Source organism: Uranotaenia lowii, chromosome 2, assembly GCF_029784155.1.
Source record: "Uranotaenia lowii strain MFRU-FL chromosome 2, ASM2978415v1, whole genome shotgun sequence".
NCBI lineage: Eukaryota > Metazoa > Arthropoda > Insecta > Diptera > Culicidae > Uranotaenia > Uranotaenia lowii.
This window is the reverse complement of record NC_073692.1, coordinates 62,192,585-62,217,850: the sequence shown is the minus strand read 5'-3', so window position 1 is coordinate 62,217,850 and position 25,266 is coordinate 62,192,585. Positions and strand designations below refer to the sequence as shown.

Below are 25,266 nucleotides of genomic sequence, written 5' to 3'. Positions count from 1 at the left end.
TTTTCTCCTGAATCCTGTTCAGGATCACTTTGCAGAGTACTTTGAGGGTTGTACAAATCAAAGTTATGCCACGCCAGTTATCGCACTCTGTCAGGTCTCCTTTCTTCGGGACCTTTAAGAGGATACCCTGCATCCAGTCAGCCGGGAATGTTGCAGTATCCCAAATGTCAGCGGAAAGACGGTGTAACATTTGTGCTGACAGGGCAGGGTCGGCTTTGAGCATTTCAGCAGGAATGCAATCGATTCCAGGCGCTTTGTTGGATTTCATGTCCTTGATTTCCGCATCTATTTCAGCCAGCGAGGGCGCTTCCGAGTTTACGTCGTCTGCGGGTTCTGTTGGCCATTGCTATTTGTAACTCGGAAGATTTGTTCAAAATGCTCAGTCCAACGCTTGAGCTGATCTGTTCGATATGTCAGCAGCTGACCTGCTCGGTCTTTCAGCGGCATTCTTGCATTAGTCCTTGCACCACTAAGGCGGCGAGATTATTTTTATTTACATAGTATACCGTCTTACGACATAACTTGACGAACATAATTCCTAAAATTCACTCGGTTCATAGCAACTGTTCTCCAATTTCTCGGGCACCCCACGTTCGCCAGATCACGCTCCACTTGGTCTAACCACCTCGCTCGTTGCGCCCCCGCTCGTCTTGTTCCTACCGGATTCGTAGCGAACACCTGTTTTGCAGGACAGTCGTCCGGCATTCTCGCAACATGTCCCGCCCAGCGTATCCGGCGAGCCTTCACCACCTTCTGGATACTGGGTTCGCCGTAGAGTCGCGCGAGCTCGTGGTTCATCCTTCGCCTCCACACTCCGTTCTCCTGTACGCCGCCAAAGATGGTTCTTAACACTCGTCGCTCGAATACCCCGAGTGTACACAGGTCCTCCTCGAGCAATATCCAAGTCTTGTGCCCATAGAGAACAACCGGTCTAATGAGCGTCATATACAGGTTACACTTCGTGCGAGGGCGAAGTCTTCTCGACCGCAGTTGCTTGTGGAGTCCATAGTAGGCACGACTTCCGCTGATAATTCGCCTCCGGATCTCACGGCTGGTGTCATTGTCTGCAGTCACCAGTGAGCCGAGATAGACAAAGTCTTCGACTATCTCCAGCTCGTCGCCGTCGATCGTGACCTTGTTATTACTGGACAACCGGGTTCGGTCGGTCTCGGATCCGCAGGCCAGCATATACTTCGTCTTGGACGTATTAATCATCATATATCATATCGGCGAGATATATCATATAATAATCGGATATCTCCAATGGCGGCGGCTCTTTCTCCCTCTTCGGCTAGGGAGTTTGTCCAGGCTCTCTTGTCTCGTCTACAAGCTCGTTTAACTGCCTTTTCCAGCTCCGCATATCGTAAGCGGGCGGCTGCTTTGGCTGACCCGGTACATGCCTGCTCAATTCCGACTTTCGCCTTTCTCCGATCATCGACCATCCTTCAAGTTTCATCCGACATCCATTCACTTCTTCTTCCACGAACTTTACCGAGAGTACCATGGTTCGTCGTGATAAAGGCATTCTTGATTCCACACCCCTGTTCTTTGACTGTTCCGTCTGTCGACAGCTCCGAGGCTCGGGATTCTAGCTGTTCAACGTATGCCTTTTTTACCTCTGGATTCTCCAACCGGCGGACGTCGTATCGACATCCGACTTTCTCCTCGCGCCGTTGGACACGCGTAACTCTCAGTCGTATTTCGCCAAGGACGAGGTGATGGTTAGATGCAATGTCTGCGCTTCGTTTGTTGCGGACATCAAGAAGGCTCCTTCTCCATTTTCGGCTGATGCAGATGTGCTCAATTTGATTTTCTGATCGGCCAACTCGGGATATCCAAGTGACCTAATGAGCTGGTCGATGGGGGAAGAGCGATCCACCGATCATTATGTTGTTGTTGTCACAAAGTTCTACAAAGCTCTCCGTTTTCGCTCATCTGTCCTAGGTCATGGCGCTCATGATGCGCTCAAGGTCCTGATTGCCGAAGCCAATCTTTGCGTTGAAGTCGTCCAAATGGATTTGAATGTCACCCTTCGGAATTCTCTCTACCACGCTGTTCAGTTGACTGTAAAACTGCTCTTTCTCCTGCAAGTCGGCAACGTCAGTTGGAGCATAACAATGGAGCATTGTAAGATTTCTAACCCGTGTTCTAAATCTGGCTACGATTATTCTTCCGTTCATCGGTTCCCATCTAATGAGGGCCGCGTAACGTAAGAAATATCCGGAGGTAAAAATTTATCGTTATCTAAAACTGCAGTGCTCTCTAGATTGATGCCTCGATATGTTCGGCAGTATTTGAATCGAAAATGACTATTTCCATGGATAAATCTGTCATCATAAATTATGACTACACTTCATGTAGATGATCAATTTGGACTTTACTCTAGCTTAAATTCGAATTTACAAAACAAAACTTTGGCTACCATTCGCAATCGCTTTAACGCTTTAGAAGCATGCCGACTTTATCGCATTCAGTTTCTGGTTTCATAAAAGAAATGCGCCAACGGATAGCGTATGGCAAAGGCAAAGGCGGAACATGCCAGTTGAAAGACAATAAGCAATCGGTTCAACCGATCCTCCCGAATCGGCCCAGTCAACAGGATGGCGAAATTGATAATGGTGAAATTATTACAGGTCACCGTACCGTCCTCCGATTCCTCGCATCGGATCAGATGTAGCAGCTTGAACAGGGTGTAGCACAGCTTTCCCAGAATGTTGAGATCCGCAACCCGGAACTGAGTTTTGCTGTAGTTCAGCAGATCCGTCCGGGGATCGTGCTTTGGAAGCCGATGTCTGGGACAGGGTATCAGTCGAAACAGTTGCGGTACCGAGTAGATAAAGTTAACGATCTGAGGGATGAAGAAAAGCAGCACGGTTTTGCTGAAGTGCCCAAGGATCCCGACAACGGCAAAGGTCATGCCGGATAGATAATTGAAAGTGTCGCCAACGAAGACTTGTGATGGGTATCTGAAATTAGATAACGGGCAAAGCGTAACGTGGGTTAGTTTGGTATAAAATTTTGAATGCACATTTATGGTATATTTTTATAGAATGTAATATTTTGTGCCATAAAACCAACACAGTTGAAAAACAGGACTGTTTTTGTCCCAATCTGCCATTTCACATCATTTGTGGCCAGGCTAGCATCGGGCGATTGTCAAAAGAATAAAGAACAAAGGAAAGGGAAAAGTTTCATCCTTTCCTCATCAGTTTCTTAAAATACTAGTGAGTGTCGATGCGGGCCGTAAATGCGGTAGAGTTGTGAAGGACGAGATCGTAACTAAATCTATCCTTACCAAAACTACACTGAAATCCGTCATCATTGGAGCAGATAAACGATCTTGACCTGGCTGACGGAATTATATTGCTGAGCAAACTCGAAGCCCTCAAAGAGTGAACCTCAAAAAGATCGAGATGAAGGTCAACAGAGAAAATTTTCTAGTTCTGTAGCAGAGCAGCAGATTTAGACAGTGGAATGCTTCCACCTTGTAGAATCTTTGTAATCAGATAACACCTGATAGTGTTACTAGAAAAGACATCAAACGCAAGATGAGTTCAATTTGCATGTGGCGGTCGTTTTAGACCGTCTCTACATATCGAAATCTAAACATTAAACCCGTTATATTGTACGAATTCTGAATAGCGATGAATCAATTAGGTAAGTAATTTTTTTTTGCTTCCATTTGACGTAAATTGACACGTTCTACGTTTTTTTCTGTTCCTTTTCCATCGATTTCAGCCTGGCCAGGATAGAGTTCGTGTCTCGCTACGCTACCACGAATGAGTCATTCGCGATTTTCATTCAACTGCGCTCGGTCGGCTGTAGTGAACTAGTGCCCTGGAAGCGAACATCGTTCAGTGAAATTCGATATTCCTTAGGCAATTCATACTAAATTGAAGAGAAAAAATGTCCACCGTATCCAAACGATAGGTTGTCCCTATTTAGGAGCACAAACCCCCCGAAAATGTAATCGGTCTGTGAAAACAAGCAGCCAACAGAAAATTAATGTATCTGACCAGCAAAAAGCTAGACGTCAAATTGTTCCTATGGGGTCTGTTTCTGCTGCAGATTTTCCTTATATCGGTGTTCCTGGCCTTCGGAACGCTCCTGGCAGGCCACCTGCAGCAGGATGACCAGCAAAGAGACGGAACCTGGTTCAACGTAAAATTCATAGCCAATCGCAGCTCCTCGTCGGAGGCCAAAAACCAGACAGTGTCGTCGGCAGCAGCAGCAACTGGGGGCCTTACCCGGATCCGGCATCCCCGATTCAAACCGCTCCGAGTGCGGACGCTTCCGAAACCGGCCCATCAGGATAAATATTTCAGGTAATTTTCAACCTAGGTTGCTCCCAAGGGAAAACGATTGCGTGCCATTTATTCGACCGGGGAACCCTCGAAAGTCGGTCGATTTCCATCAGGTGAAATACGCCCCAAAAAATATCGATTGAAAAGACGACGACGAAGGACGGTGTGTGTCTATAATAAAATGTGTGTAGCTACCTACAGACACTGCACAGCTGTGCTTCAAGCTGGAAAACGCCTTCGCATGCCATGCTACTTCAAGAGAAAGGAGATGGAGAAGAACGAGCGCACACTTTAGAGCATATCGTTCGCCAAATTTAAACTGTGTGCGAAAAAGATTATTATTATTCATCTTTTCCGTTCTCGGTTTGAAGTCACCCATGTCTGGTGCGGATGTTGAGCTCGAAATGCAATGGAATGCGAAGAGTGGATATGGTTTTTTGCCTTCTAACTTCAATTATAGTTTGTGACACATTTGTATGAGAAAATTGATGCTAATGAGTGTGCTCGTTGTTTTATTGGCTTCATTCGTGAGGAATAATTTTGAATCTTTCTTGTGGCAAAATTGATGTAGGCAAGATGGAACATGTGTAGGGAAAAATGTTCGAGATCGTGGGAACGATTTGCGTTTTTGATAGCAGAGAAAAAGAACATCAACGTTCTTGATTGGATGCTCCTTTGAGAACTTTGCGGGTAAAGTTCTGGAAGAATGATAATGATCGAGTCGATAACCCGATGATGCTAGCAAGTAGCTAGTGAAATACAAGTACACTGAAATTTTTTTACGCGATTTTTTTTTACGCGATTTTTTTTTACACGGTTTTTTTATGCGGCTTTTTTTACGCGGATTTTCGAATTAAGGCGGTTTTTTGTTACGCGGATTTTCGAATTAACGCGGTTTTTTTTACGCGGATTTTCGAATTAACGCGGTTTTTCAGAGAAAATATTCTAAGACTTTTTCCATCGAAAACACTTATAATCTTTTTGTAGTTGGGAAAATCTTAGCTCCGAGACTAAGAACGTGATACATGAGATCTGTGACCTGAGACTTGAGACCTGAGACATGAGACCTGAAATATGAGACACGAGACATGAGACCTGAGACTTGAAACCTGAGACATGTGACATGAGACCTGAGACATAAGACCTAAGACATTAGACCTGAGATATAAGAGATGAGACCTTAGACATGAGACATGAGACCTGAGACATGAGACATAAAACATGAGACCTGAAACCTGAGACATGAGACCTGAGACATGAGACCTAAGACCTGAGACCTGGAACATGAGACCTGAGACATGAGGCATTAGACGATCTGAATTCCACACTGTCAAATAAGCCTCACTATGTTCTACTATTCTATTAATCTAATTGATTTTGTTTTTTATCTTAAAGATAAACTATCATTGTACGCAAATTTTTAAATAATTATGGTTCTTACGCGTTTTTTTAGTAACGTGTTTTTTTGCGCGAATTTTTTAATTAAAATGGATTTTTTACGTGGATTTCCGAATTTCGGGGTTTTTTTTACGTGGATTTTCGAATTAACGAGATTTTTTTACGCGGATTTTCGAATTACCGCGTTTTTTTACGTGGATTTTCGAATTAACGCGGTTTTTTTTACGCAGATTTTCGAATTAATGCAATTTTTTTACGCGGATTTTCGAATTAACGCGTTTTTTTTTACGCAGGACGAAATACCGCTTAAAAAAAACCTCAGTGTATTTGGGCTCGAATACTGTGGCTGAATTCAAAGGAATTCAACGACTAATTTGAAATCAAAGTTTCATTTAGCCAGAAGGTTTTTCAAGCCTTCTCTTTAGATATAAGTACTGGGAGAATTTCACAAAAAAATTTGGAACTGGTACGTGCGTAGGATTAGAAACAAAAACGAAGGAAGACAGCTAATAAGATCAACTGTTCTTACGGGACAGTACCTCGATTCTAATAGGTTGTCATACAAACTTGAATCAAAAAGGAATAATTGGTCAAGTTGAAGTGGCTCGAATATCACAGCTGAGCTATTATAGGGAAAGCTATCGCCTCAAAAAATCATCGATGTCCGCTTTTTGATAAATCATAAAGTAAAAACCAACCACTTTTGGTTGAAATTTCAAAACAACAGTTAATTTTCTCTTGGAAAGAAAGAGGAGGTGTTTTCAGACAGCAGAATCAACAGTGCTGAAAAAAGATCCCGATCAACAAAACCCAACGAATGGCACACACACTAGCAGCAACACAATCAAGTACGCGAATGCAGTTCAAACCAAACAGGAACAAAAGATTATTCAAACCGGGTTACGATCTACTGTCCTAACAGCGGGTGTTCCACAGGGTTCCATACTTAGACCTGTGCTTTGGAAGACTATGTATAACGAGGTGTTAACGCTGAAACTACCAGTAAGCGCCGATATCGCCGATTCCGATATCGTGCTAATGATCACCGGCGAAACAATCGAGCAGGTAGAAGACCTTGCAAAGGTGTCTGTAGAAAGGGTTGGCATCGGAATGGAAGGAGTGGAGAATGGAACTTCAAATAGCTCACCATAAAACCGAAGTACTACTCGTGATCAACAACAGAGTTGTGGCTCACATGAAGGGAATTACTGTTGGAGCAGCAGCTGGAATACCTCGTAGTAATGGTTGACAATTGCTTTAGTTTTGGTGCGTATGTCAAATACTATTGTGATAGTGCGTCAAAAGTTTCGCGACTCATTAGCATGGATTAAGCCGAACTGGCATGGTCCGAAGAGTAGCAAGAAACGTCTTTTGCTGTCCAGAGCTCTACCCTTGAAATAGAGCTCAACAGATCCAAAATACGGAGTACACATCGGCCGATAGCCATGCGAGTCATGTGACGTGCTTTGCTAAATTTAAGCTTGTAGTGCTTACTCTGGAAACGCATCTATTCTAGAAATGAAAGTTCGGATGACCTAAAAGTGGTATTTAGAGCTTATAAAGGGCGTCCACGATGAAACTGCCACACACAAAATGAATTCGGAAAATTCGAGTTTTCATCCAAGTGCCATCAAATTTTCAAGAATTTTATTTACAGTCCATACGCAAATGCCCGCACTTTGGCCTTAACCCCGGCCATAAGATTCTGAACAACCTGTGAATCAACCGTTTTTTGCATGTAAACCCATACTTTCTTTAGTTCCTCAACTATCTTCACTACCTTAGGTCGTTTAAGAAGGTGCTGCTTCATAATCGCCCAGTACTTCTCGATGGGGCGGAGCTCCGGAATGTTAAACATTTTCGGCACGAAATTGACCATATCACTTCAGCACGTCCTTGGAGTAGTGACATGAGGCCAAATCCGGCCAGAAGATTGTTGGGACGTTGTGGGCCTTCAGAAGAGGTAACAGCCGCTTCATCCTGTCCTGGGTCACGAAAGGTGCACTCTGCTTCCCGCACGTGCAGATGGCTTGCTAAACCAGGGATTTATTCGCAAATTTGGACATCTTCTGAGTGCGGACATGCTCCGGAACGCTGAACTTATCCTTGGCCGTGAAAAACAGGTTGCCGGAATCTGTTTGAAATCGGCCTTGACATATGTTTCGTCGTCCATGATGCAGCATTCAACTTTTGTCAGCATCTTGAGGTACAACTTCCTGGCACGGGTTTTGGCGGACTTGTTCTGCTTCTCGCCGCGATGAACGTTCGAAGCCCAGCCTTAGTTTTGGCCTTCTGGACAAAACTTCGGCTTAGGTGCAGCTTCTTAGCCACATCCCGAATGGAGGCGTTCAGATTTCGGTTGAAGGCCCCAACTACGCGGTTGCGATTTTTGGTGTTGTACGGAATACTTTTTCCTTCACTTCTGGGCTTCCGATCGGTGATCAATCGTTCCTCGAAGCGCTTAATCACTCGCGACACTGCGGAATTGCAATTCCTAACGTTTGAGCGATGGAACGATGCGAGAGATCCTTGTTCTCGTGATGAATGCACAAGATTTTATCACGCACAAGCTGTTCTTTCGACTCCATTTCCGCGAGTTTTGATCATAGGACTTTAAACATGCAGGATGTAAACAATGCACTATGAACTAAATCCACTCAAATTTTCATTAAATTCTACTCAACGGTTAAAAAGTTAGAGCAATTTCATCGTGGACGTTGTAGAAGATCCAAACTCCTCGAACTACAATAATTTTAAGCTACCAATCAATAATGTATGCATACATTAATTTCTTATCTCATCATCTTCCGCTTCCAGATCGATCCGGTACCATGATGGGGACCGGGAGCAGCAACGGTTGTGCTTCATCGAGGGAACGCACTTCCCACCAACGCAGGCTCCCCGCGGGAAGCCACCGCGGAAGCGAAACAGTATACAAGCACCCACCAAGACGTTGGCGTTGATGGGTTGGCGTCAGCAGCAAACTACCAATGAGACTGAATCCGAAACAGGAGAGTTAGAGTTAGACGTAGCTATAGGAGGAGCAGAGTCGGAGGAGAATGAAGTGCTACCGGATGGGCGCTGTCGCTGTTTGCCCGAGTGGCACGGACCGGACTGTGGTCAGCCGGAATCGCTGTGGAGGGCGTTCGTCGCCTCGCGGATACCACCGAGAAATCAGACCGCAGCACCCCGAAAGGTACCGAAGAATGTTTTCTACATCATCGATACCAACTTCATCAGCGTGGAGGTGCTCGAAATGCAGATAATGGAACTGCTAGATATTGTTAGTTTGTTTGTGTTGTGTGATAGGCAACTTCCGGCGGCAGGGCTCGGAGCTTTGAAAAGTGATATGTACTCCATTGGAGAACACATGGAAAGGGTAGACTTTCTGAAGCAAAACCAAAATAAAATTCTTTTGCTGGAAGATGCTTCGTGCAGCGGGAGGAACATCTTTCGAAAAATGAAGAAGTTCATTGCTAGTAGTGATATGCGGGCAGAAGATATTTTGCTGTACAGTCGGACTGATGAGGTTCTCAACCGAAGGGCAGTGAACTACTTCCGGTGGTACGACAATTGGCCACAGCCAGTTCGGTTCCGGCTCAAGTACAACATGTTTGGATTTTTCTGGCAGCATCCGGACCACACTCGCCTAGGAAGCGCCGCCTGTCAATTAAGCTACGTAGATGAAGCATATCGATCCGATCCGGAAGCTCTGCTCAGGATAGACAAACCGGTGATGCTAATTGGTGATCTGAATCATTACGGTGGCTGGTTTTGTCGACTGTGCTACCAACCGATAGATATAGTCAAATATTTAGAATTCATAGCTTTAGTCAATACTAGCTCTAGTAAAACTAATCAATCATCATTGTATCTTCCCGATCCTAAGAAGGGTACGGTGTTGAACGTCGAGTACGTTCAGAATCTGATTGCCAGTGGGAAACACTTCCACGGCAATACCAACCTCGTGAAACTCCAACGTCATCTTGACAAATACTACGCTCCCGAGTACGTCCGCAACAACAGTTGGAAGTTCGACAATGTCGTCATTAATCTTTTCGCTCGCTGGGAGGACAGTGTCGTTGATGACGAATACTTTAGCTAGATGTTCTTCCTACTCCGGAAAACCAGAAACACGAATCTTTCATCATCAACACAGTTGTAAAAAAAATGACATAATCAATTCAAAGCAACAACCAAAAAAAAAAACTTAATACTCTTCCTATCATAATCATCGCAGCACAACTACGTAAAAGCCACAAACCATCCCGATATCTTCCCTTTAATAACAAAAAAAAAACAAGCAAACTAACGTTCGGATTAGCCAAAAATGTGAAACAGAAAAAAATAAATCATCAACATGAAATCATCACAGAAGAAAATAATAATATTTAATTCGAGCTTGTCGGTGGTGCGCATTGCGTTGGAACTTAATCGATTGGAATCTCGGCATGAATGCATCAAACATCTTATATTAGATAGTAATTGAAAAAAGAAGAAAAAAAAAACAAAATTGAGCCTAACTCGCAAATTTTTGAATTTGCCTCTTTCAAAGTTATTGAATTTTTGATGATTGGATGAATATTTTTAGGTAAAATTAATTGAAACCACGAATCGAACAATTAGGAACCTTCTTTGGACAAAACTCGTTCTAAGCTGAGTGAGAATCTGAAAATATTTCCACTCACAAGCATACCTGACTTAAAATGATTGATATTTTAATATAAGAATGAATGTATGTAGCTCGCTCGTCTAAATTCATCTAAGTATGATTTCGATTTCAAATTTAAATAAATTGGCTTCAACTTAACGAGAAGAAAAATATTCGCGCTATATTTTGTGATTTTTCAGCTTCCTTATTATTCAGCTTTTGGTAACAATAAATTTTCTATTAAGTTGCAATCCTTAATTAGTATATTCATTTAAATTTGAAAGAAAATCCCTGATAAAAAATAATGTTCATAACAATTTTCGAAAATTTTCCAAATCTGTGTTTAGACCACTTTAGATTACAATTCAACAAGTAGTACAATTTTTACAATCCCAAAGATTGAACCGTTTTGACAGCTACAAATATTTTTATAACTTTAAATTTTTCAAATAAATTAAAAAAATAACTCCGTGTAAAAAAAATAAATATCATTTAATTGCAGTTTTGCCACTTTGAACAATATTTTTTTGTCAAACTTGATCAATTTTAACCCTTTTAAAATAATTTTGTCAATGTGGCCAAAATGTTCTAACAATTTTGGAATTTTGAAAACTTTACCCTAAATTTAAATTTGGTCCAGAATTTTTTACCAAATTTCCATTTTTTGTTGACCGTTTAATTTTGCGATTTTGATAAATGTAGACATTTTTTTAAATCAGTTTAATTCCTATAGTTTTGTCAATTCTGTTAAGATTTTGTAAAATTATTCTGTAAATTTCAAATTCGGTCAATTCTAGCAATTTCATCAAAATTTGGCAATTTTGACAGTTCTGTCAAATTTTACAATCCTAATAATTTAAACAGTTTTGTCAATTTGATCAAATTTGCCAGTTTCGTTAATTTGGTCAATTTTGACATTGGTTTAAATTTATAAACTTTTCAAACAATTTGTTAAGAATTATTCGCAATGAAATCAACTTCAACTAAGTCAAATTCTTTTCTGCTTAAAACCTTTTTCATCAGAACCCCATGAATTCTACGTCGCGAAATTGAATCAAATCATTGAAGAAAATACCTATCTTACTCACCGATTGTATTTCCACAGCGCCAGAGTAACGGCCAGATAGGGAATCATAATGTACAGCGAAAATTCGTACGCTTCCTTGCAGTGTCCGGCAAAGATTTCGACGAAATTGAACACGATAATCGAACCGGCTATCACCAGCGATTGGCACACCTCCAGCCCGTTGATGCCGGCCAGTATGTTGATCGCGTTGGTACAAAACACGGCCAACATGCCCATATAGATGTAGTACAGCACACCGATATCGAGCGATGAAAAGCCCAGAATTTTGGCCACTATTTTCGGTAATATGATGGTTGTGGAGTTGAAATTGGTGTAGTATACCATCAGAAGAGGTAAGGAAGCTACCGTTGGTAGGTACAATTTGTCACGCCATCGGAGGTTCAGGACATCGTCGGCGAATCCAAGCAATATCATGCAACAGATTGAGAGCATGGCCGCGATAAACTCCACGAACTACAAAAAAAATATAAATCATTAGGCTAGTCAACTTTGCTATGCTTTCGCTTTTATCAAAATTTTTCTTATCTTACTGAATTGAAACGAATATTTTGTCCAGAACTGTGGTGGACTACATATTCAGATGACAAACTGTTGTCATCATATTTACCTTATCGTGAGGAAATTTGTCGGAAGCCTCGCCGGAGAAGCTTCCCATAAACGGAACCGGGATGAACAGGAAAAGTGAGATCAGAAATACGCAGCCGATTACTACCCCAAATGCTTCCGGTCTGCAAAAACCCAATAAAAAAAAGTTAAATCAATAATCTTAAAACCAATAATCCATAATCTTACATTTTCGTTTTGGAAGTTTTGTTCATGTCCACCCCGGCCAGATTGGCAGCCAGGAACATGGTTTTCATCTTCGGTATTAAGCTGTAGCTCACATGGTATGCCCCGAACGCGATTAGCACGTTCACCATTAGCGGAAGCGGAATGCTGAAACTTTCCCCGAAGGCACGCAACTCGTACGAATTGAGCAGCGACATTTTACCCCGGAATTTGGAAATTTACTTTCAAAATTCAAGTAAAATCGCGAGGGACCATCGATCGACCGACGAATTTTGTTTTGATTACGCGTTATCAGCTGCGATGACGGTGTTTGTTGTGATGCGATTCCGAAACACATCGGCTCTTCTGTGCTGTCATGGCCGGCTATTAGCGAGCTATAAAATGAATGGTTACTTAACCGACCGTTTGGAGGCGCTAATGACAGCTAGAAGAAGTTAGAAATCCGATAGAGCAAGAAGCGTTGAAAGAAGGTATGAATATTATAGGGTTTATTTTTAAACTCTACTGTTGTCCACTAAGTTTTTTACATGAAGTTGACAGTAGTTAGTGCACAACATGGGTGAAAAAAAGCTATATCATTGAAATCGCCTTTTTAAGAAAATTACTGAGCGCTTCAGAGCTTCCAGGTGCTTCCAGTCTTGATTTTAGCAAGCTATAAAATAGGAGCTTCCTTAATCGAAAGCTTGGAGGCGCTGATGACAGCTATAAGGTTTGAAATCAGAAACAAAACAACATTCTTTTTAAAAATTTTATTAACGATTTTAAAATGATTGTTGTTAAAAAAATATATCTATATTTTGAAATCGATCTCTTGAATACTTTAAGAGACAAACTCGAACTAATTATGAAGAATTTTCTGAGGTTTGATGGTTTGATTATGAATAAATGTACTTTTGAATTGAATTCTGAATATGAATCCTCAATTCGAACTCTGAATCTGGATTCTTAATCTGAATTCTGAAACTGAATCTGAATTCTGAATCTAAACTCTGGATCTGAGTTCTAAATTGGAATTCTGAATCTGAATTTGAATTCTCAATTTGAATTCTGAATCTGAATTCTGAATCTGAATTCTGAATCTGAAACTGAATTCTGAATCTGATTTCTGAATCTGAATTCTGAGTTCTGAGGTTTGAATTCTGAATCTGAATTCTGAATTTGAATTCTAAATCTGGATTTTGAATCTGAATTCTGAATCTGAATTCTGAATCTGAATTCTGAATCTGAATTCTGAATCTGAATTCTGAATCTGAATTCTTAATTCTGAATCTCAATTCTAAATCTGAATTCTGCATTCTGAATCTGAATCGGAATTCTGAATCTAAATTCTTAATCTGAAATCTTAATTCTGAATCTGAATTCTGAATCTGAATTCTGAATCTGAATTCTGAATCTGAATTCTGAATCTGAATTCTGAATCTGAATTCTGAATCTGAATTCTGAATCTGAATTCTGAATCTGAATTCTGAATCTGAATTCTGAATCTGAATTCTGAATCTGAATTCTGAATCTGAATTCTGAATCTGAATTCTGAATCTGAATTCTGAATCTGAATCTGAATTCTGAATCTGAATTCTGAATTCAGAATTTTGAATCTGAATTCTGAATTTTGAATCTGAATTTTGAATCTGAATTTTGAATCTGAATTCTGAATGTGAATCCTGAATTCTGAGTCAGAATTCTGAATGCTGAATCTGAACTCTGAATTCTGAATCTGAATTTTGAATTCTGAATGTGAATTTTGAATCTGAATTCTGAATCTGAATCCTGAATCTAAATTCTGAATCAGAATTCTGAATCTGAATTCTGAATCTGAATTCTGAATCTGAATTCTGAATCTGAATTCTGAATCTGAATTCTGAATCTGAATTCTTTTTTTTTTTTTTTTTGTACGCTTTATTTATTGAGGGATTAACCAGCTGCTTTCACCCTCCGAAAAATTAATTCAAAATATCATACATGTCAAATTTCACTTATTCCACACTTTTTAATGAATTTTAACACTTTTTCTTCACTTTCTTTATCATTTCTTAACACTGTTTCTAGCGTTGTACCGTTGATCAATTCCGTTCTCTGGATGTTGTATTTCAAGCAGTCCAAAATGATGTGTTTCACATTAACAACCACGGCCACACATCGGCGGTTCTTCATGTTTCAGTAGATAATCGTGCGTCATTCTGGTATGTCCTATTCGTAGTCTCGTAAGGATGCGTTGATCTTTTTTGTTTGTTACATCTATCCATTTTCCGGTTGTTGACTTTATTTCTCTAAGTTTGTTTGTTCTGTTTCTCCTCCATATTCGGCTGTGTTGCTCCGAGATTTTCGATTTTATCCATTTTAATGCATCATCTTTGGGTGTTCCCATTGAGAGCATGACACTTTCTCTGCCTATATTCGCGAGGTTATCTGCTTTCTCATTGCCGCTTATACCCATGTGACTTGGGATCCACACGAAGGTAATTTTATCCAGATTGCAGCTTTTTTGGATTTTCTGGATTATCGGGTGTTTCGTCCCGGATTCTAATGCACTCAAAACGCTGGCTGAATCCGTGTATAGCACAGTTTGTGTTGTGGCATCTTTCATGGCATAGTATATCGCTATTGCTTCCGCCGAGAAAATAGAGAAAGTTTCTGGTAATTGCATAGAGACATCTTCTGCTGATGGGTTGAAAACTCCGAAACCTATTTTGCCATTAGCTAAAGATCCATCTGAGTAGCACTCTCCCATGTGAAGATATTTATTACTCTTCATTGAGCGAAAAATAGCAACTGCTCGATCACAATTTCCTCCTGCTTTGAATTGGCGTTTGAAGGACCAATCTATTTTGGGTGGTTTTTCATCCCAATTTCTGGTGGTTTCTGATGCTAATTTTAGTATATGCGGTAGTCGTTGGTTAGTTATTTCTTCAAATAAACTATTTGCCCTGTTCAGAAGGAAGTTCTCGCTTTCGTATTTCCTTTCGGCTATCCAAGTAGCCTTCTGTGCCCAGTTTAGAGTAACCAGAGATTTGAATGGGAGTACTCCAGTTTCTGTATAAAGCGATTCTACAGGGGATGTACAGAAAGCTCCAGACACCGTTCTGAGGAAGTTATTGTAAACCGTTTCTAATTCAAATATTTCGTGAGGCTCAAATATTTCCCAGCCATAGAAAAGTCTCGAAATGATTGTGGCAAAACCAACTTTTAAAAGTGTTTCACGACTTCCTAAGCTGGTTAAAACTTGCAGGAATCGGGTTCTACGAGCGCATTCTTTTTTCAGGGTTCGAATGTGGGTGTTTGCGTTTGCTGCTTGATTGATTTCAACGCCCAGGATTTTTGCAGATCTTGTACGCTTAATTTCAGTCCCATTTGCTGTCAGTTGTTTCTGTTGGTAAAAGCGGTGCCTTTTTCCTCTCGTTCCTGAACACATATGCAGTAATGTGCTTTTTCGTGCGTTGATTGTGAAACCGTTTTTATCCGCCCATTTCAGGATGCAATCAATTCCAAACTGCAATTTTTTGCGACATACGGCTATGAATTTACTTCCAACAACCAATAGAATGTCATCTGCGTAGATGAGCACAGAAATATTTCTGGGGATATATTCAAATATCCCATTCATCACAAGGATAAATAGGGTCGGTGATAACACTGATCCTTGTGGGACTCCCGTATCTTGAGGACGGATAGATGAATGTGTTCCTGCTACAGCAACATAAAACGATCGATTTTTCAAGAAATTTGATACTACTTGGTAGATTCTGTTTCCCACTTTGGCTTTTTCCAGAGCTTTTAGAATACCTGGGCGCCAAGTGCGGTCGAAAGCTTTGGCGAGGTCTAGCGATACTATTTCCGAATGCAGTTTTTCATGCCGATGTTCAGTGAGGACATCTTTGAGATTACTCAGGTAGCTAGTGGTTCCCATTCCACTTCGGAATGCATGTTGGTTAGGATGGAGTAGTTTTTCGGTTTCCAGGTGTTGTTGCAATCTTCGGTTTATCAGTCTTTCATAAACTTTTCCTAAACATGAGGTGAGTGCAATCGGCCGAAGATTTTCAACTTCTTCCGGCCCTCCTCCTTGCTTAGGTATAGGAATAATTTTACTAGTTTTCCATTCTTGGGGGTATTCTCCATTTTTCCATAAATCGTTGAACATTTCAAGGAGAACCACTTTGGCTTCGGGGGGCATATTTTTTATCATGCAATAAGGGATCTCATCAGGACCTGAAGATTTCCCAGAGCACTTTTGTAGAGCAGCGTTCAATTCATTGATGGAAAAGTTCCGATCAATGCGAATGTTGGCGGGTATGGAGGGACGTGGTGAGTACTGAATACTTGGCGGATAATCTGTAGTAAAAGTTTTTTGAAAGCTGTCAGCAATATGGTTGGCTATGATGTGCGGATCGTCTGTATATTTTCCCTCAATTGTCATTCTTCTTGTTCTTATTGACTTGCGACCAGTGATTTGCCCAAAATTCTGCCACATTTTCGAAACCGGAGTATTGAAGTTGAACGAACTGGCAAAGTCTTCCCAGGATTTTATTTTCATTTCTTTAATGAATTTTCTTGTTTCAGCCCTAGCTTTACGGAATTCCTCGTTTCTGTTCGACCACAGAGCATCAGTCTTGTTGGTCTTCTTCAAAATTTTCCATTTGTTCTTCCGATCTTTTATTTTCGAACCTATTTCTTCAGTCCACCAAGGAGCATATTTTGGTGCTGTGTTCCCTGTGGTACGCGGTATCGAACGTTTGGCAGTTTCGAAAATGGTTGTTGTTATATTCCTCACGTTAGGACGAGGGATGATAAGGAGTTCGTCGCTTATCTCAGTTTGGTATTTTTCCCAGTTGGCTTCCATAAGTTTCCATGTTTTAACAGCAGGTACTGTGGGACATGGACCATCAAGCTCTACAAAGATTGGTATATGGTCACTGTTGCATGGTTCCGAGAGAGTTGACCATTTGAATCTATTTATGATGGTAGATGACGCAAAAGTTACATCTATAGCTGTGTCCTGTTGGTTCTGTATAGGACTAAATCTGGTTTTTGATCCGTCGTTCAATGCCACCATTTCGTTTTGTGCGGCCCACATAGCAACTCTTTCGCCCATTGTGTTTGTAGCATCGTCCCATGTAAAATGACGAGCGTTGAAGTCGCCACCCACGAGAAAAGGAGGTGTGATTTCTTGAAACAGCGTTTCCAGTGCATTCGCTGTACTTGTGTGGTAGCCACTTTTAAAGTGGTTATAGATACACACAAGAGTGATTTTAATGGGAGAAAAGAGTTTGACCACAACTGCGGGGACCTGAGAAACTATTTCAACCATTTCATGTGGCACTGCTTTTAGAATTCCCATTACAGCGTGTCCTTTTCTGGCATTTGGGGTAAAGGTTGATTTGTATATGTTGTAGTTTCTTTTTATCAGCGTATTATATGATTCTGTTAGAGTTTCTTGAAGCATTAAACAGAGGGGTAATTTACCCCAGATCATTCGTGTCAGTTCAGCCTCGTTCGTCCAGAAACCTCTCATATTCCATTGAAGGATGAATGGTTGACCTCGAGACCTGGTAGGCTGAGGTGATGCTTTTGCGGGTGGAGTTGTTCTCATTGTAGCTGTTAGGTTTCTGGATACGGGCCCTCTGCTAGTCCCTTCTCCTGGGTCCCATTGTGGTGTAGTTGAAGTAGGAAAGGGGTTCGTTAGACTTAGCATGTTTTGGGATGATCTGGGAATCTGCATGTCGTTGTGGGGGCGAACACATTGGGGCGACGTTGCACCCATCTGGGCTGTGAAAGGAGGTTCACCATCGACAGGTATGAGGATTGCGTCCTGGATGGCTACCATCCCCTTCCACATATTACCCAGTGACTGATACTCACGCCACTTGAGCCTCAGATGGGGTGGTGATTTTTCCTGGCTGAGAACATTGGTTGTTGGTTCGGTGATAGGTTGTCGTATTTGTTGTGTATTTGTGTATGTTATATTATTTCCGAAAAAACTGGGGGGTGGTTTCGTTTTCTTCTTGCTGTTCGAGAGAACTGTGATCCATGCTTTCCTCTGAACTGTATTCATCATCATCTTCTTCGTTGTCGTGCTTAATATTCTTGTTCTTCTTTTTATCAGCTAAAGGTGATTGTGCCCCTCTTTTACCGCTGTGATCGGTGGTTTCAGGAGTTTTCTGCTGTGTTTTACTTGTTTGTCTCGTTATCATTGGTGTGGTTGATTTTTTCGGGATATTTTTTGGTACTTGAAAGCCTAGTTTTGGTTTATTTGGTTCTTGTTTTTGCTGCTTCTGGGTGTTTTGCAACTGTTTCTGCAATTCTGTGTGAAATTGTTGTTGCTCTGGTTGTTTTTGACTCGAAGTAGGGGTTGTCATTCCAGATTGGTTGAGCGGTGTGCTGGGCTGGCTTCTGTCCTTTACTGGAGTTATTGTTGGTGAGATGTTGTTGTTTTTCAAAAATTTTTTCACTCGTTCTTTGTAGTTCAGAAATTCTTCCTCGATTTTGGAGTAATTTTCCCTTTCTTTCAGGAGAATTTCTATTTTTTCCGTGAGATTTTGGACGTTTGCCGTAAGAGCTTCAATCAATTTATCCTTTCGAGCACTGTCCGCATCGGTGACCGATGCATAAGTAGGTTTAGCATTGAGCGAGCCAACCTTTCTCCGGGCTTCCGCCCAGGAAATGGACTCATCCGTTTTACAACGAATGACCGCTTCCTCATGGCGGTACAGAGGGCATTTCCTCCCCGCCGCGGAGTGCTCGTTCTCCCCTTCTGGACAATGGGGGCATCGGAATTTCTCCTCGCATTTATTTTCCATGTTCGAATGGTTTTGTGAACAACGAGTGCAACGAGTAGGTTGGTTGCAACGTTTTTTTGTATGTCTGTATTCGAGACAATTCCGGCAAATCATTGGGCTTTCATAGTACGTTCTGACAGACACTTTCATCCAGCCAAAAAAGATTTCCCTGGGAAGACGAGTGCTGCCAAAAGTTAAAACCATTAACGGAGTGTTAATTTGTTTTTTTTCTACAAATTTTGTTATTTTCCGCACAGCAGTAACCCCTTGACCTTTCAGCTGATTAAGTATTTCCGCTTCTGGAATATCCATTGTTTCAGGTTGATACACCATTCCCAAAGTTTTGTTCAATGCTGGGTGGTCGAAAATTTCAATTTCCGTATTCATGTCCAGTTGTTTGATCTTTTTTAATTCCTCGGCCAGTTGAATGTTGTATGTGCTGAGAGAATAGCTCAGCCCCTTGCTGTCGATCGACATTTCAACTTCCTTGCGTAATGGTTTTCCAAGTTTGCTCTCAATAAGTGAAGCAAACCAGAACGGGTTGTTTGGAAGCGGTTCTGTATTTTCACCTGGGCGTTTCACTTTTAAGTAGATTTTGCGGCCGTCAAACGTTGACGAACGCATAAAGGGGGGGATGGGGGATGAATCCACACTTGCTGTGGAGCCCCCACCCCCGGGGGGTGCGCCAGTCATGGCGCCGGATGTTTAAAACTTTCTTCTTCTTTCTATTTTCTTCTTTTTCAATCACAAAGGGACCCCAATGCAGTTGGGAGAAGATGATGGAAGGCCTCTGTAACACCCCACCAAGACAATAGGGACCCTCCCCAGAAATATTCAAATTTCCGTTTCCTTTAGATTAACCCACTGCCAGGAGACAACACCTCTAAAGAGGTTTTTTTTTTTCTTCGGATCAACACAAGCAGAAAACGCCTAGCGTTATGCAATTTAATTCCGCACTCAACTAGCTATTGCTACACCAAGAGCACAGACTTGTGGGAAGGAATAGCCCACTCACACGCGCTGGGAGCTTTCGATCTCCCGCACGAAATTCACTCTCTTCAAAGCTACACGCGCTTAATTCGAACTTTGAGCGCCCTTTCTCTCGCACTCTTTTCGCCCATACGCGATGGGCCACCGTATTAGTGATAGCCCCGTTTGGGGATATCCCAAGTCGCACCACTATCTTCTTAAGATTCGATGTTATTTTTTTATTGAGGACTGCAGTTTATAGCGGCGTTTTTGCAAGTCACCCAATACCGGAGGAGAAAAAACACCGAACTTAAACTTCAACCAATCGTCGTTTGTCACTCAGCAAGCTGAGCGATTTGATTTGAATTCAAATTTGGATAAGTTCACTATCCCAATCGACCGAAACTTGAATCAAAAAACGACCGATGACACTTGAGAAAAAGCAAAAATAATCCGATATGTTTCCAACTGAACTTCTACTAATGAACGTACTTTTTGGATTTGAATCTGAATTCTGAATCTGAATTCTGAATCTGAATTCTGAATCTGAATTCTGAATCTGAAATCTGAATTCTGAATCTGAATTCTGAATCTGAATTCTGAATCTGAATTCTGAATCTGAATTCTGAATCTGAATTCTGAATCTGAATTCTGAATCTGAATTCTGAATCTGAATTCTGAATCTGAATTCTGAATCTGAATTCTGAATCTGAATTCTGAATCTGAATTCTGAATCTGAATTCTGAATCTGAATTCTGAATCTGAATTCTGAATCTGAATTCTGAATCTGAATTCTGAATCTGAATTCTGAATCTGAATTCTGAATCTGAATTCTGAATCTGAATTCTGAATCTGAATTCTGAATCTGAATTCTGAATCTGAATTCTGAATCTGAATTCTGAATCTGAATTCTGAATCTGAATTCTGAATCTGAATTCTGAATCTGAATTCTGAATCTGAATTCTGAATCTGAATTCTGAATCTGAATTCTGAATCTGAATTCTGAATCTGAATTCTGAATCTGAATTCTGAATCTGAATTCTGAATCTGAATTCTGAATCTGAATTCTGAATCTGAATTCTGAATCTGAATTCTGAATCTGAATTCTGAATCTGAATTCTGAATCTGAATTCTGAATCTGAATTCTGAATCTGAATTCTGAATCTGAATTCTGAATCTGAATTCTGAATTCTGAATCTGAATTCTAAATTTTAAGATAAGTTAACCACCGTTAATTAATTTTTGTTAACTTATTTTTCGGCATATCGGTGAAATGTATATTCTTGAAGAAAGAATATCAGAACTGAAAATTGATAAAGATGGATAGAGAAGTGAGGAAAAAATTTCAGATGTTGAAAAGAGCGAAAGGACATTTTTGCGAGAAAAACTTATTAACGACTAACCATATTTCATTGTATAGGTTAAGGTAGTGCCACCTCTATCCCGGTAATAATTTCTCAATAATGTAATGTTGCGGGGTAAAGTATGGTGTACGTTAATAAGTTTTCCTTGCAAAAATGCTCTTTCGCTCTTTTCAACATCTGTAAAATTTTCCCCTCACTTCTCTATCCATCTTTATCAATTTTCATTTCTGATATTCTTTCTTCAAGAATATACATTTCACCGAAATGCCGAAAAATAAATTTACAAGAATCTGAATTCTGAATCTGAGTTCTGAATCTGCATTCTGAATCTGAATTCTGAAACTGAATTCTGAATCTGAATTCTGAATCTGAATTCTGAATCTGAATTCTGAATCAGAATTCTGAATCTGAATTCTGAATCTGAATTCTGAATCTGAATTCTGAATCTGAATTCTGAATCTGAATTCTGAATCTGAATTCTGAATCTGAATTCTGAATCTGAATTCTGAATCTGAATTCTGAATCTGAATTCTGAATCTGAATTCTGAATCTGAATTCTGAATCTGAATTCTGAATCTGAATTCTGAATTTGAATTCTGAATTTGAATTCTGAATCTGAATTCTGAATCTGAATTCTGAATTCTGAATTCTGAATTCTGAATTCTGAATTCTGAATCTGAATTCTGAATTTGAATTCTGAATCTGAATTCTGAATCTGAATTCTGAATCTGAATTCTGAATCTGAATTCTGAATCTAAATTCTGAATCTAAATTCTGAATCTGAATTCTGAATCTGAATCTGAATTCTGAATCTGTATTCTGAATTCTGAATCTGAATTCTGAATCTGAATTCTGAATCTGAATTCTGAATCTGAATTCTGAATCTGAATTCTGAATCTGAATTCTGAATCTGAATTCTGAATCTGAATTCTGAATTCTGAATCTGAATTCTGAATCTGAATTCTGAATCTGAATTCTGAATCTGAATTCTGAATCTGAATTCTGAATCTGAATTCTGAATCTGAATTCTGAATCTGAATTCTGAATCTGAATTCTGAATCTGAATTCTGAATCTGAATTCTGAATCTGAATTCTGAATCTGAATTCTGAATCTGAATTCTGAATTTGAATTCTGAATCTGAATTCTGAATCTGAATTCTGAATCTGAATTCTGAATCTGAATGTGAATTCCGAATCTGAATTCTGCATTCTATATCTTTTATTTGAATCTGAAGTTTTAATTCTGAAATCAAAATACTTGATTGTGAGCCCCTGATTCCTAGATTTCAAATTTCTGAGTTTAGAATTTTGACCTTTGAATTTTGATTCTTTTTTCTGGGATTTTAACGCTTTCGCGTTATTCATCCCCTCATCCCCCTGATTTTGGAAGTTTCTGGCGTCCTGAATTTAAATCCGTCGTCAGGTTTTTTCTATTATTTTTCTTGTATGAAATTATGCAAAATGACCAGTTTTGAGTAGAATCTATTTTTGAGAACTAATAAACTAATTAGCCTACATTAAAACTAAAATTGATTTGTTATTGAAGATTTCAACTCATGCAACAACATTGTTGAAGACCGAACACAAATAGATTGAAATATCAAAATCAATATGAAATATTTGCTTAAAATCTTTTTAAACATGTCTTCAAAAGTCAGGTACTTAGCAGAATTGTGAAAAATTTACAAAATGAAATATATGTTATCACTTTTTGGTCTGAATTAAGAAAAAAACTCGTCTTCGAGGATATATTCTTGAGATTAAAAGAAATTGGTCCTTGCCTTGGTATTTTTATTAAAATAGTAATTAAAATAAGTAATAAAACCCAAATTTATTAATTTTTCTGAAAAATGTAGTTTTTGCAAAACCGTTTGTTGTTTCTTAAGATTTGGAAATACTAATACATTTCCTAATCTCAATCAATCACAAACATTTTTCTGCACCGTATGACCAATTGTCGGAGGAAAATTTGGAAAATCGTAATGAAATAAATCAGCAATTTAAAAAAAAATATTTTTCCACTTTGATGGGCTACAACTTTTGTAAGACTCGAAATAATGGTTTCAAATCTGTTCAGTTGTTTTATTCGAATTAAATTTTTTTTTTCACTGAACCAGCTATTCTCATTTTTAAAAAAGTTCATGCATTAAGAGGGTTAAAATATTTAATTTTAAAATCTTTGTAATGTTCTATAGTTTTGCCAAAAAAGTGTACAAAATATTTGATGTATTGCCTTTAGGAGTTTTTTCCCTTTATTTTAAGTGTGAATTTTGTTGCCTTGTATAATTTGGGATTATTTAAAGTGCCTATTACGACATTTAAGAATTGAGATTTTGAAAACAAATAGAATTCAAAAATATTAATTAAAAAGTGATCAACTGAAGGTTTCAAAGTTAGTTTAATAGTTCAAATTTCTAAATTTTTCCTGAAAATAAAATAAACTAAAAATCATTAGCTGTTAATTTTTATCATCATCAATGTAAAATAAGACTTTCGAAATTTATCTCAAACCTAGAAGCATTCAGCCATCATTTTGTTTGATTTAAGTGTTCAGATTGATACCAGGAATTCTTCTGAAGTGTTCGAATACTTTTTTTTTTGTTGTGTTCGAATACGATTTTTAAATTTGGTTTCTTTTGACCTGAAGTGGTCATAATGTCAAATTAAAAATCTGAATGTTTTTCTTAGGATCTTATAGTATAAGATATACTAATTCTAATGAAAACATTGATTTTAGTTTTGAATAACAATGAGTCTCAATTTTATCTTTTCTCAGTTTAAGTTTTAGTTCTGATGCTGAATATCGATACAGAGTACCTAAACTAAATTCTCAATATTTCGTAATGTTTTATGTTGAAATCGTTTTTCAAAGAATCATGACTTTCATCTTGAATTTCGTAATAATTTAAAAACTTTTAAACACTTCATTCGAAGGGCAACAAACGCAGTGGAGTAGATTTTAATTGACTTCTTTTTATTGCCGAAAATTCAACCGTTTGGCTCTCGACTGAACTTCTAGAGACCCCATTCTCCGGTCAACCGTAGCGAACGAACCCCATTGGCGAAAGAAATGAACAGTTCCTTGTGCTCGATGAATATTCACGTCCTACCTTCTCCAATATACATTAGCTGATCAGGCCTTCGTCCATAAACAAAGTTCACGTTAAGGTGTGACTGTCGACGTCTTCTAACTTTTTCGCTCAACAACAATCACTGAACGAAATGAGTCAAACGACCGGAAGCGACGAACCCCGGCAGCTCAGTGTTGAGCTGTGTTGTGTCTGACTGCGGTAGCAAGTCATCCGATTTATGTAGATTTGACTTTATAATACCTACTGCTTAGTGCTTACCAGTTTTGTACAATAAGTCATCGGGTCCCGAAGTTAATGGTGCACGCGCGCCCACATCGAAAACCTGGATTTGGCTTCCGCTGTAAAATGAGCACACGCCTGCCTTGCGGAAGAACTTGAGGAAGATACCTACCTACTTCCAGCTTTCGTAGCTCGGATTGGTAAACATTCACAATGATGGCCAGATTCGGTTGTTATCCTATACCGTCGATCAAATGATTTATATCGATTGTTTAGCAGCAGGAGTGAGACCAAGCTTCGGTTGAAAAAAAAAACCTAGAAATGTCAATGAAACACATTTCGGTTGAAGTCATTCTGAATTTCTGATGCACCCGGACAACGCCTACTGCAACCTCTAAATAAATTCTGCATATATTTAAATATTGAACGCATAAAATATTGCAATAAAATTGTGTTAAAAATTCTGTCGTTTTGTGAGCACAAATTTTGGGATTTTAATTTGGGCATCTGAATGATGAGTTTTGAATTTGAAATCTGGAATCCTAAATTAAGGATGTTTTGAGCTACAAATCCTCGTCCTCAACTTTACTTTAAAGATTTGAAAATCTTCAGAATGGTCTAAA

General features: G+C 39.5%; 3 protein-coding genes across 3 annotated transcripts; 1 reads left to right on the top strand and 2 right to left on the bottom strand.

Moving 5' to 3' along the window:
• Positions 1 to 2,356: 2,356 nt before the first annotated feature.
• On the bottom strand, positions 2,357 to 24,801 carry LOC129747093 (UDP-N-acetylglucosamine--dolichyl-phosphate N-acetylglucosaminephosphotransferase). Its single transcript, XM_055741108.1, has 5 exons — positions 24,683 to 24,801; positions 12,233 to 12,603; positions 12,048 to 12,168; positions 11,442 to 11,893; positions 2,357 to 2,966 (listed from the first exon to the last, which is right to left on the bottom strand). The coding sequence occupies exons 2-5, from the start codon at positions 12,424 to 12,426 to the stop codon at positions 2,471 to 2,473; spliced, it is 1,263 nt and encodes a 420-aa protein (XP_055597083.1). The 5' UTR covers positions 12,427 to 12,603; positions 24,683 to 24,801; the 3' UTR covers positions 2,357 to 2,470.
• On the top strand, positions 3,765 to 10,512 carry LOC129747092 (beta-1,4-mannosyl-glycoprotein 4-beta-N-acetylglucosaminyltransferase). Its single transcript, XM_055741107.1, has 2 exons — positions 3,765 to 4,325; positions 8,520 to 10,512. Exons 1-2 carry the CDS (start codon positions 4,006 to 4,008, stop codon positions 9,805 to 9,807), a joined length of 1,608 nt encoding a protein of 535 aa, XP_055597082.1. The 5' UTR covers positions 3,765 to 4,005; the 3' UTR covers positions 9,808 to 10,512.
• LOC129741467 (uncharacterized) lies at positions 14,346 to 19,020 on the bottom strand. The gene is made up of 3 exons (XM_055733204.1): positions 18,203 to 19,020; positions 17,687 to 18,120; positions 14,346 to 17,644 (listed from the first exon to the last, which is right to left on the bottom strand). Exons 1-3 carry the CDS (start codon positions 19,018 to 19,020, stop codon positions 14,346 to 14,348), a joined length of 4,551 nt encoding a protein of 1,516 aa, XP_055589179.1.
• Positions 24,802 to 25,266: the final 465 nt, after the last annotated feature.

Bases quoted from the DNA above. Each gene is read 5' to 3' on its own strand.
- LOC129747092 (XM_055741107.1), top strand. From the start codon at position 4,006: ATGTATCTGACCAGCAAAAAGCTAGACGTCAAATTGTTCCTATGGGGT. The intron at 4,326-8,519 runs GTAATTTTCAAC...TTCCGCTTCCAG, and splicing joins CATCAGGATAAATATTTCAG to ATCGATCCGGTACCATGATG.
- LOC129747093 (XM_055741108.1), bottom strand. From the start codon at position 12,426: ATGTCGCTGCTCAATTCGTACGAGTTGCGTGCCTTCGGGGAAAGTTTC. The intron at 12,169-12,232 runs GTAAGATTATGG...GGGTTTTTGCAG, and splicing joins AAAACTTCCAAAACGAAAAT to ACCGGAAGCATTTGGGGTAG. The intron at 2,967-11,441 runs GTGAGTAAGATA...ATCTAATTTCAG, and splicing joins GCGCTGTGGAAATACAATCG to ATACCCATCACAAGTCTTCG.
- LOC129741467 (XM_055733204.1), bottom strand. From the start codon at position 19,020: ATGGAAAATAAATGCGAGGAGAAATTCCGATGCCCCCATTGTCCAGAA. The intron at 18,121-18,202 runs GTTTTTTCGGAA...CAATGTTCTCAG, and splicing joins GAAAACGAAACCACCCCCCA to CCAGGAAAAATCACCACCCC. The intron at 17,645-17,686 runs GTAAATTACCCC...AAACTCTAACAG, and splicing joins ACTGACACGAATGATCTGGG to AATCATATAATACGCTGATA.